Source organism: Vidua macroura, chromosome 3 (assembly GCF_024509145.1).
Source record: "Vidua macroura isolate BioBank_ID:100142 chromosome 3, ASM2450914v1, whole genome shotgun sequence".
NCBI lineage: Eukaryota > Metazoa > Chordata > Aves > Passeriformes > Viduidae > Vidua > Vidua macroura.
Genome location: NC_071573.1, coordinates 31,391,316 through 31,407,775, shown reverse-complemented (window position 1 = coordinate 31,407,775; position 16,460 = coordinate 31,391,316). Strand labels below are relative to the sequence as shown.

At 41.7% G+C, this 16,460-nt stretch overlaps 1 protein-coding gene across 1 annotated transcript in view; it reads left to right on the top strand.

Moving 5' to 3' along the window:
• Positions 1–591: 591 nt before the first annotated feature.
• The window catches only part of WDR26 (WD repeat domain 26), a 31,471-nt gene continuing 15,602 nt past the window's right edge, over positions 592–16,460 (top strand). The window contains exons 1-7 of the mRNA XM_053972359.1: positions 592–1,372; positions 2,909–3,008; positions 3,126–3,182; positions 9,659–9,795; positions 10,371–10,468; positions 11,261–11,417; positions 16,021–16,159. Coding sequence (XP_053828334.1) covers positions 1,014–1,372; positions 2,909–3,008; positions 3,126–3,182; positions 9,659–9,795; positions 10,371–10,468; positions 11,261–11,417; positions 16,021–16,159 — 1,047 coding nt within the window. The 5' untranslated portion in view covers positions 592–1,013. The remainder of the gene's footprint in view (positions 1,373–2,908; positions 3,009–3,125; positions 3,183–9,658; positions 9,796–10,370; positions 10,469–11,260; positions 11,418–16,020; positions 16,160–16,460) is intronic.

Here is a 16,460-nt window from a genome sequence, read left to right as displayed (position 1 = left end):
CCTCCCTGGGCAACCTGTGCCAGTGTCCCATCACTCTCACATAAAAGAACTTCTTCCACGCACCCAACCTAATCTTCGCCTCTTTCTGTTTGCACCCCTTTCTCCCCGTCCAAATTGCATCAGGAAACCACCTGAGGCCGGAAATTACCCGGTCACCTCCACGGTGCCACAGGGACGGCCGGTCCCACCGGGACTCGTCGGGGCAGCGGGCGCCCAGCGCACCTCGTGCGCGACCACCCTGGCCCCTCTCCCAGCCCGGCGCTGCCAGGCGCGGGCGCACACCGGGCACACGCCCGGGACCCCTGGGAGCCCCTCGGGCACGACCCCCACGGCCCCCGCAGGCGCCGCGGGACCCCGCGCGGGCGGGCGGCGACCCAGGCGGTGCCGTTGGGGCGTCCCGTCCCCGCCGGGGGCCGCCCCGCCGCCGCCCCCCGGCAGCCGTGGGGCCGTGCCCACCGCGGCCCCGGGCGGCGGAAGTGTGTGTAGGGGGCAGTGCAGGAATTTCCTGTGACGTCCCGGCCCGGACTCCATTAGGTGCAGCTGGGCTGAGAGGAGACAAACCCAGGGGGTAGCGAGCGGAGCGGGCCGGGCGCCTGGGGCTGCCGGGCGGGGGCTCAGGGCAGCGGCGGCCGCCATCGCCAGAGGGAGCCCCGAGCGGGCGGCGGCGCTGCCTCCGGGACCCCCGGCGGGCGCAGGGCCCCGCTCCGCCTCCCCTCGCCCCCGCCGCCTCCCCTTCCTCGCCCCCCCGGCTTCCCACCACGGCCGCTCTCGGCGAGGAAACTCTGGCCTCCGCTTCCTCCTCCTCCGACTCGGACACCGGCGGAGCCTCCCCGCCCCCGCGGAAGAAAGCCCGGGCCTCCCCGGCGGCGGCGGAGGGAGCAGGAGAGCCCGGGGCTTCCGCGGGCAGAGCAGGCCTCACCTCGTCCCAGTCCCCCTCGGTGCCCGCCGGGCTCGCCCCCGCCGCCGCCCCGCTCAGAGGCAACAGCAGCAGCGGCGGCATCGCCAGCAGCGCCATGCAGGCCAACGGGGCGGGAGGGGGCCAGCAGCAGCAGCAGCAGCCGCCGCAGGGCCCGGAGCTGGGCTGCCTGGGCGCCCAGAACGGCGAGGCCTCGGCGGGCACGGCCGCCGGTGACCAGCTGGCCCACGCCAACGGGCTGCTGCCCTCGGCCAACAGCGGCGGCCCCGGCGGCGGCAGCCCCGGCGGGCTCGGCGTCAACAACGGGGTGCCCGCCGCCGGGGGGCCCGGCCCGGCCGCCGCCGAGCTGGGGGGCGGCGGCGGCGGCAGCGCCCTGAAGAAGAAGAAGCGGCTCTCGCAGTCCGACGAGGACGTGATCCGGCTGATCGGGCAGCACCTCCACGGGCTGGGGCTCAAGTAAGTGGCCGCGGTGGGCGAGGGGCAGCGCGGCCAGGGCGGGGGGCAGGCTCCTTCCTTCCTTCGTTTCTTGCGGCGCCCTGACCGGAGGGTCCCCCCGGGGCCGGGGCAGCCCCGCACACAAGCCCCGCCGTCCTCCGCTCCGTCCGCGGGGAGGGTCCGGCGCGGGGTCCCCGTGGAGGATGGGCAGCCCGAAGCGGGGAGGAGGGGAGAGGAAGGAACCCCCGGCGCGGGGGGGTTGGTGGCCAAAATTGCCCCGTCGCAGCCCGGTGGTCTCCGGCGAGGGGAGAGCAGTGCCCGGCTGCGAGGCAGAGCGGTGGGGCAGGCCCGCTCCCAGAAAAATGGAGCCGGAGCTGTGTTTTCCAAGACCGTGCCGGTGTCTAGCGAAGGGACAGGACAGGAGCTTCCCCTGCCAGGGATGGCAATATGGAAGTCGAGTTGCACACCGATAAGGGTAGATCAATACAAATGTGTTAGTGGGGGAGAAGTTATCTGGTAAACATAATGGAGCCCGCAGCTGGGCGTGGGGGGGGGGGCGGCTTTTCGCAGATGAGCACCAAGATTTGGCTTGTCAGCTCGGAGGAAGCGACACAAAGTGAACTGCCGCTTAAGCAGGCCGATTGGTTTCACTCTGGAAACCTTTGGCCCTCTAAATGATGAAGGCCTCTCTAGATTTGTGCTGGACACGTGTTTTTGCTAATAATCTTACTTGTAAACAATAAATGAGAATGTTGGCCCTTTCTTAAAATCAGAATAGAGACAATAATTTCCCAGTGGAATAGGGGAAGTCCTAAGTATTTAATCATAACGCTTTGTGAGTAAAGCTAAAGCTAGCCAGTATGTCATCATTTTGGAAGGAGGGTAGAGAAGTCCTGCAAAGTGCTTATGTAGCCACAAAAGAAGTCTTCAGAACACTGCAGAATGGGTCAGCTATAAAGAACATATTCCATAAAATAAATTGCCTCTGACACAAGAGGCAAGTTTACAGCAGCAGACAACTCGTGACTATTCATAAATGACACCACAGTAAATAAGCTATTTTTAGTATAAAAGGGGGAGGGCTACAGGTTCCTGAGTTTGTTTATTTTTTTTTAAGGAGCCAGTCTTTTAAGAAGTGATAAAGAAGAAAAAATTAGGTTTGTGTCAGATGTTGTAGCTTTCCTTGTTCTTTTAGGGGGGGAGGTAGGGAGGGGGCAGGGCATGGCAGCCAGTAGCTAACAGTTTTCTAGACTGTATCTTCCTTCATGAAGTTTATCTTCTGTGCAGGACTGGCTGTTTGTGGTGGCTGGTAAGTCACATACTTCATGGTACTTCAGCAAAGCTTTCAAGTTCCTTGACAACTTGCTTTAGGTAGAGGTAGCTTTTTACATGTCTCAGGCAACTGAGATCATCTTCTTGAACAAGCATCTGAATCTGGTCACCATATTCTTGTTTTATTAAAGTTACTTTAAAGTATGGTAAACTGTTATCGTAGCAGGCGGTGTATTTGTGAGGGTGCAACTGGTCGGGTTTTTTTACACTGTATCTCTCCTGCAGCCAGACTGTTGATCTCCTCATGCAAGAGTCAGGATGTCGTTTAGAACATCCTTCAGCTACCAAATTCCGCAATCATGTCATGGAAGGAGAATGGGATAAGGTAACGTAGGGCTTATAGGACTGTATTAACCACTGTTGAAATTTATAGTATCTATGAGAGAATTCAAAATTCATCTTTCCTTATATACTTTTTTTTCTCTTATGCCGATTTCTGCAGGCTGAGAACGACCTGAATGAACTTAAGGCCTTAGTGCATTCTCCGCATGCAATTGTGGTAAGAGGCACACTTGAACTCTTTGAGCTGTGTAGTTGGACTAATTGTAGTGGTGTAATCTTTTACCATGGAGTTGGTTATCCATAGTTCTTGTTTTCTCTTTTTTTGTTTACCTTAAGCTGCTTGCATGCTATCTCAAACGTCATACTAATCTGTTTTTTTCCAGAACTTTTTTTTATTCTGTTGTAGAATGTGAGATAGGCAGCCCAAAAGTATTGAGGCTAAGATTTGGTGTACTGAATGTTAAAACTCTGTTAAACATACCTAACTGATAAAATATAAATCCTGTCACAGTCCTAAAATAGGTCAGTTTCTGTAGAAACTGCCTATATTGAATACTAATTTCAACCTTGAAATACTTCTCACAATCTGTGTTTATAGGAGTTAGGTTTTCTTGAGGGAAGAGAAGTTTAGAAATAAAATGCACTAATACTGATGTGGAGTTGGCATTGTAATAGCACATTACAAGAATATAGAGGCTGCTATAGACCATGAACAATACTGTTGCTTTTCCAGATGGCTTTTAAAGAGCAAATGCATTTGTATTGCTGTTTGGTATTTTATTTAGAGCTTTTTCTCTTTGGTGGCTTTTTTAAAAAAAAAGATAAACCTAGAAATAGAAGGTTGGTGGATCCTGTGACTTGACAACTACAATATGTGTTATGATTTCAGTTGCTTTGAGTAAAGTGTTTCTTGTTTTAATTTTTGGATCTCAGGATGAAAGTCATCACTTGGCTCTTCAAGGAGCTTGTTCTCTTGTGTTTAAACGTTTATTTTAATGAGATGAAGTTACAACAGGTAACTTAGGAAGCAAACAGTATCAAGGCTTTTTGAAGTATCTGTGACTGTAAACAATGAGGAATCAGCTGATGGCTGCTTAGTTCCACTTCTAGCTGATTCATTTGTTGTCAAGACAATTTCCTGTCTGGTGGGGGAGGGAGAGAAAGAGAGAACAGGAAATGAAGTAGGAAAAACAGATATTTAACAAAACATCACAGGGTACTTGACAGCAGTTTACATTTGGTTGTATTAATTTGGTCAAAGCTTAGAACCTCTTAATTAGACGAGTAGTTCACTTTCTCTTTTGTCAAAGACCTGAAGGAGTTGAGAATATTGCATGCAGTTTGTGCAGCCTGAAAGTATGGAACTGCTATATGGGAATATGAATGGTCATTTGAAACAAATTTCTCATGTTTTTGTCTTCTGAAGTTACAAAGTTTGTCTGTAGTATTAAAATGTTTTGCATGTTAGTGAGTCAAGAGGTTTAATTGAATTACCAACATTGTACTTCTTGGAGAACTCAATTTGAGAAAAAAGAATGTTTTCCTTCTGTTGTTCTGAAGGACTCCAAGAGCATTCTCTAATATTGATATCTTAACTGGTTCCATAAAGCTTGGTGCAGTAAAAACACTTGGTTTAGACTGAACTTTACCTGAACCAATATTAACTGTTTTATTTTTAAAGTTGATCCTCCTTTATATTAACTTGATATAATTTAAAGCAGGTAACAGCTTTGAATAGCTTACATGTGTAAGCATTGCAAGGATAAGTTGAGCTTGTGTGTGTATCATTGTGTGCACAGAGTCTCCTCCTCCCTCCCTGTCCAGCTTTTGTGCACATGGTTGAGGCTCTGGGTGGGTGTTAGTGCTGTCAGCAGCTGGGAAGGTAGAGAAAGATCATTACAGGTAAGGAGGGATGCTTTGTGCTCTGTAGGAATTCCCCACTGCAGTAAAGTCAGAGCTAATGAAGGTGATAAATCTCTTGATCAGGAAAAGTCCAAACAAGGTACTGCTGCAGGTAGCTCTTTAAAAATAGAAAATTGGCTTTTGAGTTTCCTGACTTGTGACTCACACTTTGTGACTAGATGTTTTAAAAATGTGTGCATACAAGAAGAATGGGTACCTAAAAATTTAGATGACACAGAGTATTTAACTAAGTAGGGTGTGTGTTTTTTGGTTTGTTTGTGGTTTGGGTGGGTTTGTTTTTGTTTGGTGGGGTTTTTTTTGTTGGTTTTTTTTTTTGTGGTTTTTGTTTTGTTTTGGTTTTTTTGTGTGTTTTTGGTTGGTTGGTTTTTTTGTTGTTTTTTTTTTTTTTTCCTTACAGTTAATATGACCTGGACAAAATAACCAGGATACATAGTTGCTTTTGTGGTCAGTAAAGGGAGATGCATATGTGTTTTAAAAATCTTGCTCATGTTTAATTTCCTGATTTCTGCAAAGTGCTTTAAGTTCTACAGATGAAAATGCTAAATATGAAGTGGCTGATGTCAATTTTTAAAGCTTTGATGCAGTGTGTTGATATGGGGGGGAGGGGTGTGGCAGCACACAGGACAGTTTTCTATTTCTGTTAACACAACTGAGTGCTGTACAGTGTATGATTAGTCATGTTTACTTTTCCAGTATATATGGCACAGCTGTCATAGAAAATCTGTAGGAAAACTTTATAATTGAATCAAGCAGGATGTTTTTCCTTCAGTAACAGTTAGAAAACACCAACTTCAAGCCAGCCTGAGGTTTTGCTTACTTTGGGGCTACTCAAGCATGTGATGGTATCTGTCTTGGGTACTTAATTGCACCCAGAAAGAAACTTTGGGATTATTCCTCTACAGTCATCCAGAAAATACCTTCAAATTGTTCTCTTTAATAATTCCAGAGGTATACAGCCTGCAGCAGGCAATACAATCTAAAAAGGGAGTTAAATATTATCATTTGAGTCAATTGCTCCACCTGCCTGTGTGGTGTCCCTCTTGCTGCCAGCATTAAGGGTAGTTCCCTACTGGAGTTAATTGCTCCCTGTGTGGCAGGACTTGGTATGGTTGAAGCTGAATTCTGTAGAGCGCAATGTGTTCTGCCTTTTACATATCAGGGCATTTAAGTCTTGGATTGTTTTTAAGTGCTTTCATCAGTGTTTTATAAAACTATCACAGTAAAAGACTACAGGATAAAGAAAACTGAGGCCTTAGTTCTGCTGGCTGTAAGTAGATAGCTACTGTGTTGAGCTTGTTTTGAAACATCTGCTGATAATTTCACCATGTGTTTTAGTTACCTATTTAATTTCAAAGAGCAGTTGTTTCAGCAATGTTTACTGATTTTAGACTCCTAGTACATTAATAAAACTGTTGTGGAGCTTGTTAAGATACGCTGATTGAAAATAACACTAAAATCTGGACCTAAACTTAGTTTAGTTTTCATTTTGTTCATTAAACTTCTGAAGATTCACTGCTGGTTACAGTTAATGATCAGAATGGCCCGATTTCTTGCCTGTGGCAGTATGTTTGTCCTGCTCCTTTCACAGCTTTATTTGCTGAGGTTTTCATCTTTGGTTATGCAGTGATGATGAGTTATGGTACATGCCAGACTTCCTTAGAATTTAGGATTCTGGAAGGGGCTTTCCTACGAACAGTTAGGACAAGGAAGGAGTACAGTACTAAGCATTCATGTTAGTAATCCGAGGCTGTAGTTTGAAGAAAGAAAAATGCTAATAGTGCATACATTGAAACAAGCAAACAAAACCCTGTAAATCTCTTAACTCTTAGTTTTGCCCCAGGGTAATCCAAGTTCAATTTATGCTTAAATAATAGCTTGTAGAAACAACAAAGTAATGCACTTTATCCTCATCCTTTCTGTAGAGGTGAAAGACAGGATGAGGTAGTACAAAACCAGCCAGACTGCAGTGCTGACACTTGGATTGGACTTTTCCAGGGGTCCATCAGGGTGAGGAATCTTGGCTATAAGCTAAGCAAAGGTGGTGTCTGAATTTTAAATTGTTCAGCAGTAATGAGTGTAATGATGTTGAATTTCCTTTGCAAACACTGAGATGATAACAAATCCCAGGCATTTGTGTTACTTCGGTATGGTTTTCATTATGGTCATTTTGATTTCCCTTCTCTGTAAGGCAACTAAAAATATGGAGAAAGAATAAGCTACATAATCAGCGGAGTTTGTGCTTTTGCTTTACAGTTGTCAATATTTTAAACAGTTCTCTTTCCTTCTAGAAGAGGTTGGGCTGTAAAAGAGATGATGTACCCAAAATGGTCTTGAATTTTGTACAAGGTAGTGTTGGAAGAAATTAGAAGTACTATTACGAGGGTGTAAAGGAGTTGAGAGAAATCTGTTTGTCAGCAAAGTCACTAATTGCACAAAAATGAGGAGACTGTGAGTGTCCCGATGTTAAAAAATGACCTGCAATGTAATGTTACTGGAGTGTGACTCTTGCCTTAAGGAAATTCATGCCATTGCTTGAGTATGCTGTAGGGCAAGTTTTGGAGCAGTTATCAAAATAGCTTAGCAATTCAATTTAATTTCCCCATCAAGACTTTAGTCCCTGCCCTCTGCTATCAATAAGTTACTATTTCAAGTTGCTTATCTCTTATTCTAATTCTCCATTATGGGAACAGTAGATTGCTGCATGAAACGTATAATACTTTGTTTTTCTGGAGGCTTTTATATTTCTAATATGCCTAAGTCACACATGGCACTGATGACCTCTTTTTTTTTTAAGCCATACTTTCTAGCCTAGAACTGAAATTACACCTCTTTGGCAACAGCATTCTGAGTGGTAGTATTCCTGTAATGTTTTCATGGAATTCCTGGGACTGATATTATAAAACCCATGTTACAGGGTTTTTCTACTCTTTTTTTACTTTTTCCTCTAACAAAATGAAATTAATGTGCCAAGTCCTGAAAGTAAGGAGGGAGAAAAGGTAGGAAATATGATATAAATTAAATATCATATGCAGTGGATGGAGAAGGAAGATAGGGAGGGATTTCAGTTTTTATTACAAACTGGAAATACCAGTCTGTTTTTGATCTGGTGGTGATCATCAGTGTGAGGTGACCAAAAGCAGTGAAATATAGTGTGTGTCTGCTACCTGGGCATTTCCACGTATCCTGGAAAGCATGTGCACAGCTGGTGGACAAAGTTCTTACTCCTCCTGCTGCTGGTATATAAGCAAACAGCGTGGGGCCTGCTGCATGGAGCCAACCACTCGGCTTGTAATCTTTCATTTGGTTTTTCACATGTCAGAACATCAAAAAATGTTGTCTCACCTGGAAGAACTGTACAGTAATGGTCTAATAATTCCAAATTCAGATAAACTAAAGAGCTGGATTGGGAGTGCAATATAGGTTTGCCTGTCAGATACAGGACAGCAGAGCACTACAGACAAGTTTGAACATAAATCATCTTTACTGTGTCATGTTTTATGCTTCACAAAGCTGTGTGGTAAGTTAATAGCACTGTATGTGGAAACTTCATTCTTTTGAAGAACTGAGTGTCTCTGGAAATGAAAATGTGTTATGTTTTAACTTTGCATTTAACATCTAGTGAACCTTAAACTTTGATGTGAGCTTTAGTAGGACAGGAACATCTTAAACTTCCCGATTATCCCTCTACTTAAGGAGGCTGGCAGCGTGTTTGAAACTAAGTAAACATTGACCAAATATGAGCATGAAAATAGTGAGGTGCCTGAGGTCTGATGAAAGCAAAGGAAACTGGTGGTGTATTCATTAGAAAAGCAAATGTAGTTTGCTACACTTTATCTCCAGTCTGTCTTGACAGTTTGTCTAAGCATGAACATTTTCCTAATTTTTCTCTTCAACCTGGTGAATTTTGTGGACTAAACCTGTCATTTCCAGTAGCAGTAAAGAATGTGTACAAACACAAGATACTTGATTTCATCCAGAAACAACCAAAGTGTGTTCGTACTAAATTACTATTAAAACTTTTAATATAGTAACTTAATGCCTAATTTATTTTTTTTACCGACAGATATTTGTTTAAAATAGCAGGCTTGTTTTTTTTTTAAAGAAAACAACCAAAAACTGTAAAAGTGAAAGGAACACTATGAAGTAACAGCACTTAATTCAGAGTGTTGAAGTGACTCCTATATCTAGGAAAGTATTTTTTTCTGTAATACTGAAAACAACATCCAAGGAAAACAAGTAAACATGGAACTACAAAAAAAAAAAGCCGCAAACCTCAGGCAGTGTCAGTTTGTTACAGTTATATGTTACACAGCTATGCAAACAATCCGTGTCAACACCTGTGTAAGCGGTGTGAGAACTTCATGAGTTGCCCTGCGTTATGTGCTGTCATGCAGTCTTAAATATGTGAATAGCTGATTTGGGGCCCTTTTCTTAATAGAATGTTTCACTAGAAAACCTGAATAATGCGGGGTTTGAAGGATGATGACTAAAGAGAAAGCAAGTGAAAATGGGAACAATTGCAGGAGAGATCTGAGGAATGAGATAGGAACGTACTTGGAGCCCCATCAGGCAGGGAAGAAATTAATGGATAGCTTAATTGCTGCAATGTTGTTGAAAAGCCAGCAAAAGAAATTGAGTAATGAAACATTACTTAGAGCTGTCTTTCTGAAGGGCATAGTAGAATGGTTTCTACTGTTCTGTTTAGGCTCAAACGTTTTCTGAAACTTCAGTCAACCTTTTTCCCCTGACTGCTGCTTTCTGTCATGTCAGAGGATGAAGTTTTTGCTGCTGCAGCAGAAGTACCTGGAATACCTGGAGGATGGCAAGGTCCTGGAGGCACTTCAGGTTCTACGCTGTGAACTGACGCCTCTGAAATATAATACAGAACGCATTCATGTCCTCAGTGGGTAAGTGTTTGGACTTTGAGAGCACTTGCAGAAAAGTTTTTTAAGGAATTCTGTGGCTTTTGATAGCTGATGTTGTGAAGACTCAAGCTGTATTAAAGCTACTATCCTGGTGAATAATAAGCTGTACTGAGATGTGATAAAATGCTGAGTAAAGAATTCTGTTCAGTAGACAGTATTTTGTTTCAGATGCTTGAAAACAACCTGATGATGATATACTTTAATACTACTAGAACCCAAATTAATTCATATGTACATATGTATGGTCAGCTTATCTTGAGAATTATTAGCCAGTTACCTTAAAATTTAATTGATTATAATCTGGTTTGTCCTTAGATGAAAATAAGACATTTCTAGCAGCCTAAAATTGTTTGTGTTTTGTTTTCTTTTTGTATGGGCAGTTTGCAGAAGATGTGTGTTTGTGTGAAATAGCTCCCTGCCTTATTTCATGTTGGTCTCAAGCTTAACTTACCTGTTCCCAGTTTGTTAAAAATGTTATGATCTGTATCATGCTTAAAAGTGAAAAGAATGATTCCAAAAAGACTTGGTCTGTTGGTGTATGTGCACTTTTGAAACAGGTACCTGATGTGTAGCCATGCAGAAGACTTGCGTGCAAAAGCAGAGTGGGAAGGGAAAGGAACAGCTTCCAGATCAAAACTTTTGGACAAACTCCAGAGTAAGATGTTCTAGTGTTTAGAATTTCTTCTCACCTCTGTTAAATCCAGTATAACTTACGTATCCCAAGGAAGTGACTGTGTTTGCTGGCTGGTTGGTTTTTTTGTATTTCTTGGTTCATGGGGATACCTTTAGGTGCCTTTACCCTTTGATCTTTTGTACCTAACCTTTTGCTCTCTCTGATAAACTGTAGTAAGAACTGTTACTTCTTAGCTCTGCTGCATTCAGTAGTGATATAACTTGGTGATTAAATGTCTGCTTTAGGGAGGGGTAAGTGTGTGTTATAAATGCCAGCCACAGTGAGTGGTGCAAACTAAGTGTGGCCTATAACCAGTAGTAATACTGGTACTGGTTGATAGTGGTCTCATACTTTGCTCTGAATTATGATTTCTCCTCTCTCTTGTGGCTGTTGCAATACTCTGATAAACCCGTGGTGTTCTTTATTTTCATAGTGCTGATAGAGAATTCCTTAAAGGAACACAGCTGGTGGTGTTGTTATGCAGCTTTATAGATTTTGTTAAATACTGAGTTTTGAGTTAGCTTGTGTACATGGTGCCTGTTGGCCAGGACAACATACTCTATAATAACAAATACCTTGCATACAGCTCTGCTTTCCAGAAGTTCATGCTTCTAATTCCAGGTGTATAGCTGTGAATTCTACAAACTGTGTGCTATTATTTACTAAGGTCTCTTCTAAAACCACTCAAATCAAAGTGTGCTCTTACTTGTAACATGCTTTTGATAAGTCTTTTTTTCTTCATTTGTTTGTTTTTCCTTCCTAACTCCTCTGAAGCCTACCTGCCCCCGTCAGTGATGCTTCCTCCGAGGCGTTTACAGAACCTGCTCCGCCAGGCTGTGGAACTCCAACGGGACCGGTGCCTATATCACAACACCAAACTAGACAGCAACCTAGATTCTGTCTCGCTGCTAATAGATCACGTTTGTAGTAGGTAAGAAACCTTCCTGACTTTGGAGATGGGCAATCTTTTCTTGGTCTTTTAAAATAATGTGATTGTTAGCAGAAACATGAAAACTGTTCTGAGCTGGTTTAACAGGATTTTACTGGGAAAAAGCAGTTCTCGCTAAATGAGCAATAGAGGTGGGGAGTAATTTGGTAGATTTTGGTAGCTGGATGTGGGGTAATGGGATCAGACTGAAGCTTAAAAATTTTAATCAGATTGATGTAAAAAGAAGATAGTGCTACGCTAATCCATAGCCACTTGTTTCTTGTCATTTTGGACAGCCAGTCTATTCATAAACACAGGCTTTTTCTCTGGAGAATCAGTAATGTGTAGTTTATCCAGACTCTATCTTCAGGGTTACTAGAATGCTGAAGCATGCTTCTATGAACTCAACTTTCAGCTGTAACTTTGAGAGTGGACACAGGTGTTTTTACACATAAAGGTTAAAACAGAGGAGGAATGTGCAATTGAGTTTTCTGAGTTACATAATACATAGCATGAATAATATAAAGAACTATTTTCTCAGATTTGTAAGGTACTAAGAATTGAATGTCTCTTATACCTTTATATTGGCTCTTTAGACTGTCTGGATAACTTTTTTTTTTGTGACAAAATGGAAGTCTGCTTCTGGACCTTCAAAATGCAATACTCTTAATAGACATGAAATAGGTTTGTTTTTAACAAAAGGCTGACTTGAGTAGTTTTTCCTCATCCAGCAAAACTTGGCTAAGGACCTAAAAACTCAGTGTAGCTTTTATGGAAAATTGCTGTGCTGTACATGGTGGATTAAGGGAACAAGGGCTGTATGGGATATCCTAATATATTTGTCCATGTAACAGACTAACACTTGGGCTTTCAGGGGAATTACAAGGTTAGCTCATCTGAGGGAGTTAATCAAGAACTGATAATCTTGCTTATAGAAATTTTCTGAACTTAGCTGCTTTCACTTGCATTCTTGGATTACTTGGAATCAGTTTTTAAAGATTGAGACTTCCATAGTACTTTGCTGTAGCCATATTAAAGTTTGAAAATTACTGTCTTTGGCACTTTATATATTCAAGTAGCCTTTTAGCTTACTATTTTGCTGCATTGTGTTGTTTCAGCAGTTGTATATGTATGTGCAGACATTTGAATGTTGCCCATTTTAGGAGCTGTTGGAAATTTATCATGTACTGGTATTGTGGCTTTCCTCCTTCAGAAGTGAGTCTTAAAATCAGACTACCTAGAAGAGATTTAACCTTTAAGCAAGTCCATGAGTAATACTGGCTGTTGTGCAACAGGTTTGATATTACTAATCAAATCCGAAGGAGCATTCCAGATCACTGTGAAGAGCTTGATTTACAGAAGCCTGGCTACAGAGAACCAGATAGAAAAGATACTATATGCAACAAACCTGGGTTTGAATTTCCCCCACCTGAATCTATTTGCTGACATAAAAGTTTGGCCATAGTTTGGGTTTTTGTTTTGTTGGTTCCTTTTTTTTCACTAAAGTAGCACTTCCTAAACTTGCATATTTGCTATGTATATACATACATAGATACTCATGGCTACTGTAGTTAAAAAAACCCCAGCAACAACAAGAACCACAACCAAAAAAGTACCCACAAATCCACTTGAAAAGAAAAGGCTTCCATTCTGTCCTCATCCTGTTGTAGGGATCTGCCTGTTGCAGGGGTCTGAGTCCAGTTCGTGGTGTGCTGTACGTGCTGCCATGCTTGGGCATAGTGAGGTGAGTTAGACAGTGGAAGCCAAGTTTTGATGAAGGTGACAGAAGTAACAGTAGTCTAATAGCTTAGACAGTTCAAGTCCTGTGCAATTGATTGATGGAACACTGATAAGTCTCCCCTTTTTAGTTCGAACTAATCCCTTTTGGACAAATATATTTGGCAATATTTTGGTTAAGCATGCTTGAATTGCACTAACAGGCAAAATGATTTTTAACTATAAAACTCACTTGATATGAGTGGGAAGATATGAGTGAGGCACTACTGGGAGTGAAGGTGAAGGATTTGATGTTATTGTGCCAGAGATTTTGTTAGTAGAGAATTGATGCTCTTGGGGATGATGATTTTTGGTTTTGAGAACCTTCAGCCTAGTTGGATGTGTTGGGGTTTTTTTGTTCATCTGCTTTTTTTGTTTTCTTTGTTGAGGAATACATTTTTCATTGTATGTATAGGGAATAAAAAGGTAGCTATTTAGTGTTTTATTCTATAATTTTCAACTTGTGTAAATACAACAACAGTAAACTTTATTAGATGCTTTATCTCAGTAAGTGAATGACATAATTCAGGTGTTTTGTGCTGAACAGAACAATTTGTAATGAAACACTTCAAAAAAGAAGAAGAAAAACCTTTGAGCTTCACTAATATCCAATTACCAAAACCAGAAGCTGTTAAGACAACTGGTTCTGGTTTCTTGTTTCAAGACTGCTGCTATTTCCTTCTACAGCCAGGTTATTTAATGTGGCTTTGCTATCTGTGAAGTCAAACTTGCTGAGTTCTGTTTCACTAGTTAAGTGAAGAGGACTTTCTGTGGGAGCCATGTGGTCCAGCTGGGTTGTGAGCAGCATAATTCAATATTGGGATGTGTCTGCAGCAGCCCTAATAACTGTGTGTCACCCCTTTTAGGAACCTAAAGGTATCTTACTATGAAAACTGTGTGCTTCAGCGTTATCCTGCTTGCTTTTCATGCCTACAAAACCTTGGCTGCTTTTCTTAAGCTTTAAGATGGAAGAGCTGTTGTTCTGTAGAGTATTATTTTGAAATGAAGTGTACTGAAAAGACTTTCCTGGGACACAGCATGCTGCTTGTACTTCATGTGACTTATGGATGCAGCCTCACCTCCTAGGGCAAGTTGCTGCTCAGAGCAAAAAACATTCTTTTATAACAATATAGCTGAATAATAATGAAACACTGCTCCTGTAGGTGCACATCTCTGTGTAAGGGCTTGCCTGCTTCCCTCTAGACTTCAAGGAAAACAAAATCTTCTTTCATAGGTGGGGCTTTTTTTACCTTGGGTTCAGTGTTCTTCCAGGGACAATCAGGCAGTTCCTGGTCAGCTGAAAGCAGGAGCAGAACACACTTGTGTTTCTCTATAAACAAGTAAGTATAGATATGTCCAAGGAAGCCAAATATATATATAGATGTACATTTTATCCTTCTCTACCATAAGACAGGAAATGAGACTGTATGGTTGTTCATTGCTGCTTGATAGTCTTGAAGAACAGTCTAGGAAGCCTCTTCTAATAAAAGAAAATGGACTGAGAGGGTACAGGCACTATGTGTAGCAGAACTTTTTCTAGCTTCAGGGAAGAAGTAAAGTGTCTGTCAGCCTGGCTGCTTCCAAACTGTATTTGTAAACATGAATGTGAAGGAAGTAAGTTTTCTGCTTAAATTACTGGGGGGTTGTTTGACTTTTTAAATTTTTTATTTTATTTCCTTTGGTGGGTGGGTTGTGATGTGGTTTTGTTGTTTTTTGGTTGGTTTTTTTTGAGCCAGTTTATCTCCAGTGATAAATACAACTGTACATTCAAGGGCACAGTCACTTCTTTAGTGTTACTGTGTCCCATCAGAGTTGTGTTGCCCTGTTGCTGTGGGTGCTGTAAAAACTCAGCTGAAGATGAAACCACTTCAGGATCTCTGCAGTTGAAGAAAACGTGCTTGTGGTTAGAGACTAGCTTAGTGCATCTGAACAATGAACTTGTATTTCTTGAAGTATTACTTCAAAATAAAGACATCTACTGTAAAAGCCTACATTTATTTTATCTTAGATCTGAAATTCTTATTTGAGAGCTCGTAGGCAAGATTTAAATCAAATAAAACTTGTTTCCAGTTCTCACCTAACTTAATAATTTGACTGTTAGCTTTTTTTTGTTGTGTAACTAGAATATTAAATAGTGGCTCTAGAGGAATGTTTGAATCTTCTTCAATAGTTTATCATGTAATTGTGTGATAAACACAGCATTTTATGAAATAGTTTAGATTTTGTAAGGGAGAACTGTTCAAGTTGAAAGCTCAATGGTATCTTGCTGATTATGCTTAGATATTTTATGTGGTACTCTGCAAAGGTGAAAAATGACAAAACAAAGGCAAAGAAACATCTGGTTTATTGCAAGGTCACATTCAGGAAATGGAAGTTCTATGTAAGAATAATTTTTTAGCAAGATATAGCTAAGTGAGTTAAATACCTACAAAAACCCCGTGAGTAAAAACATTGCACCTATGGTTCAGAGACCTGTAGTATAGTATTTTCTATACAATAGAAAATTATATTGTAATAAACTGTTAACACTCCTGATGAGGTCAGTTTAATTCCAAGTTACATGAAAGAATAACAAATTATGTAGGTGAAATAAGAACAGTTCTATGTTCTTATGGTTAATTACAATAACTTAATGGTGTGAGCTTGTTGCCAGATAAGAAACTTCATTCTGTACTTAACTTGAAGCAGCTGTTAATAGAAGGGTTTTCTAAGTTGTCTGGCCTTGCACTTAAATAAGGTTTCTGTTTGACTGGGTTTTTTTAATAGCTTGACTTTAAAAAAATGTTACTGCTTCTTACTAATCTGTAAATGCATCCCTTTGTTTTCCCAGGAAACAGTTCCCATGCTATACCCAGCAGATCCTAACAGAGCACTGTAATGAAGTGTGGTTCTGTAAATTCTCCAACGACGGCACTAAATTAGCAACAGGATCTAAGGACACAACTGTTATTATATGGCAGGTTGATCCAGTAAGTGTGCGAAGTGTGAAAATGTGTATGACATCTCTTTCCCTTTCCTGTCGGCTTTCTCCTGCTAGGATGGTGTGATTTTTGTAGGACAGGCTGACATGTACTGTAGCCCTGTTACATCCCATTCCCTGGGATGTAAAAGTTTTGTAAATCTCATAGCAGTAGGATATTTCATAATCTTTCCTACACATATCTACTGGTATATAAATAAAGAGGCTGATTGATGAATCTAAGCCTGTTTTGACTCGTAGAAGTGATTATGAAAATATGTCCATATATTTCATAATAATTGAAGACTGGG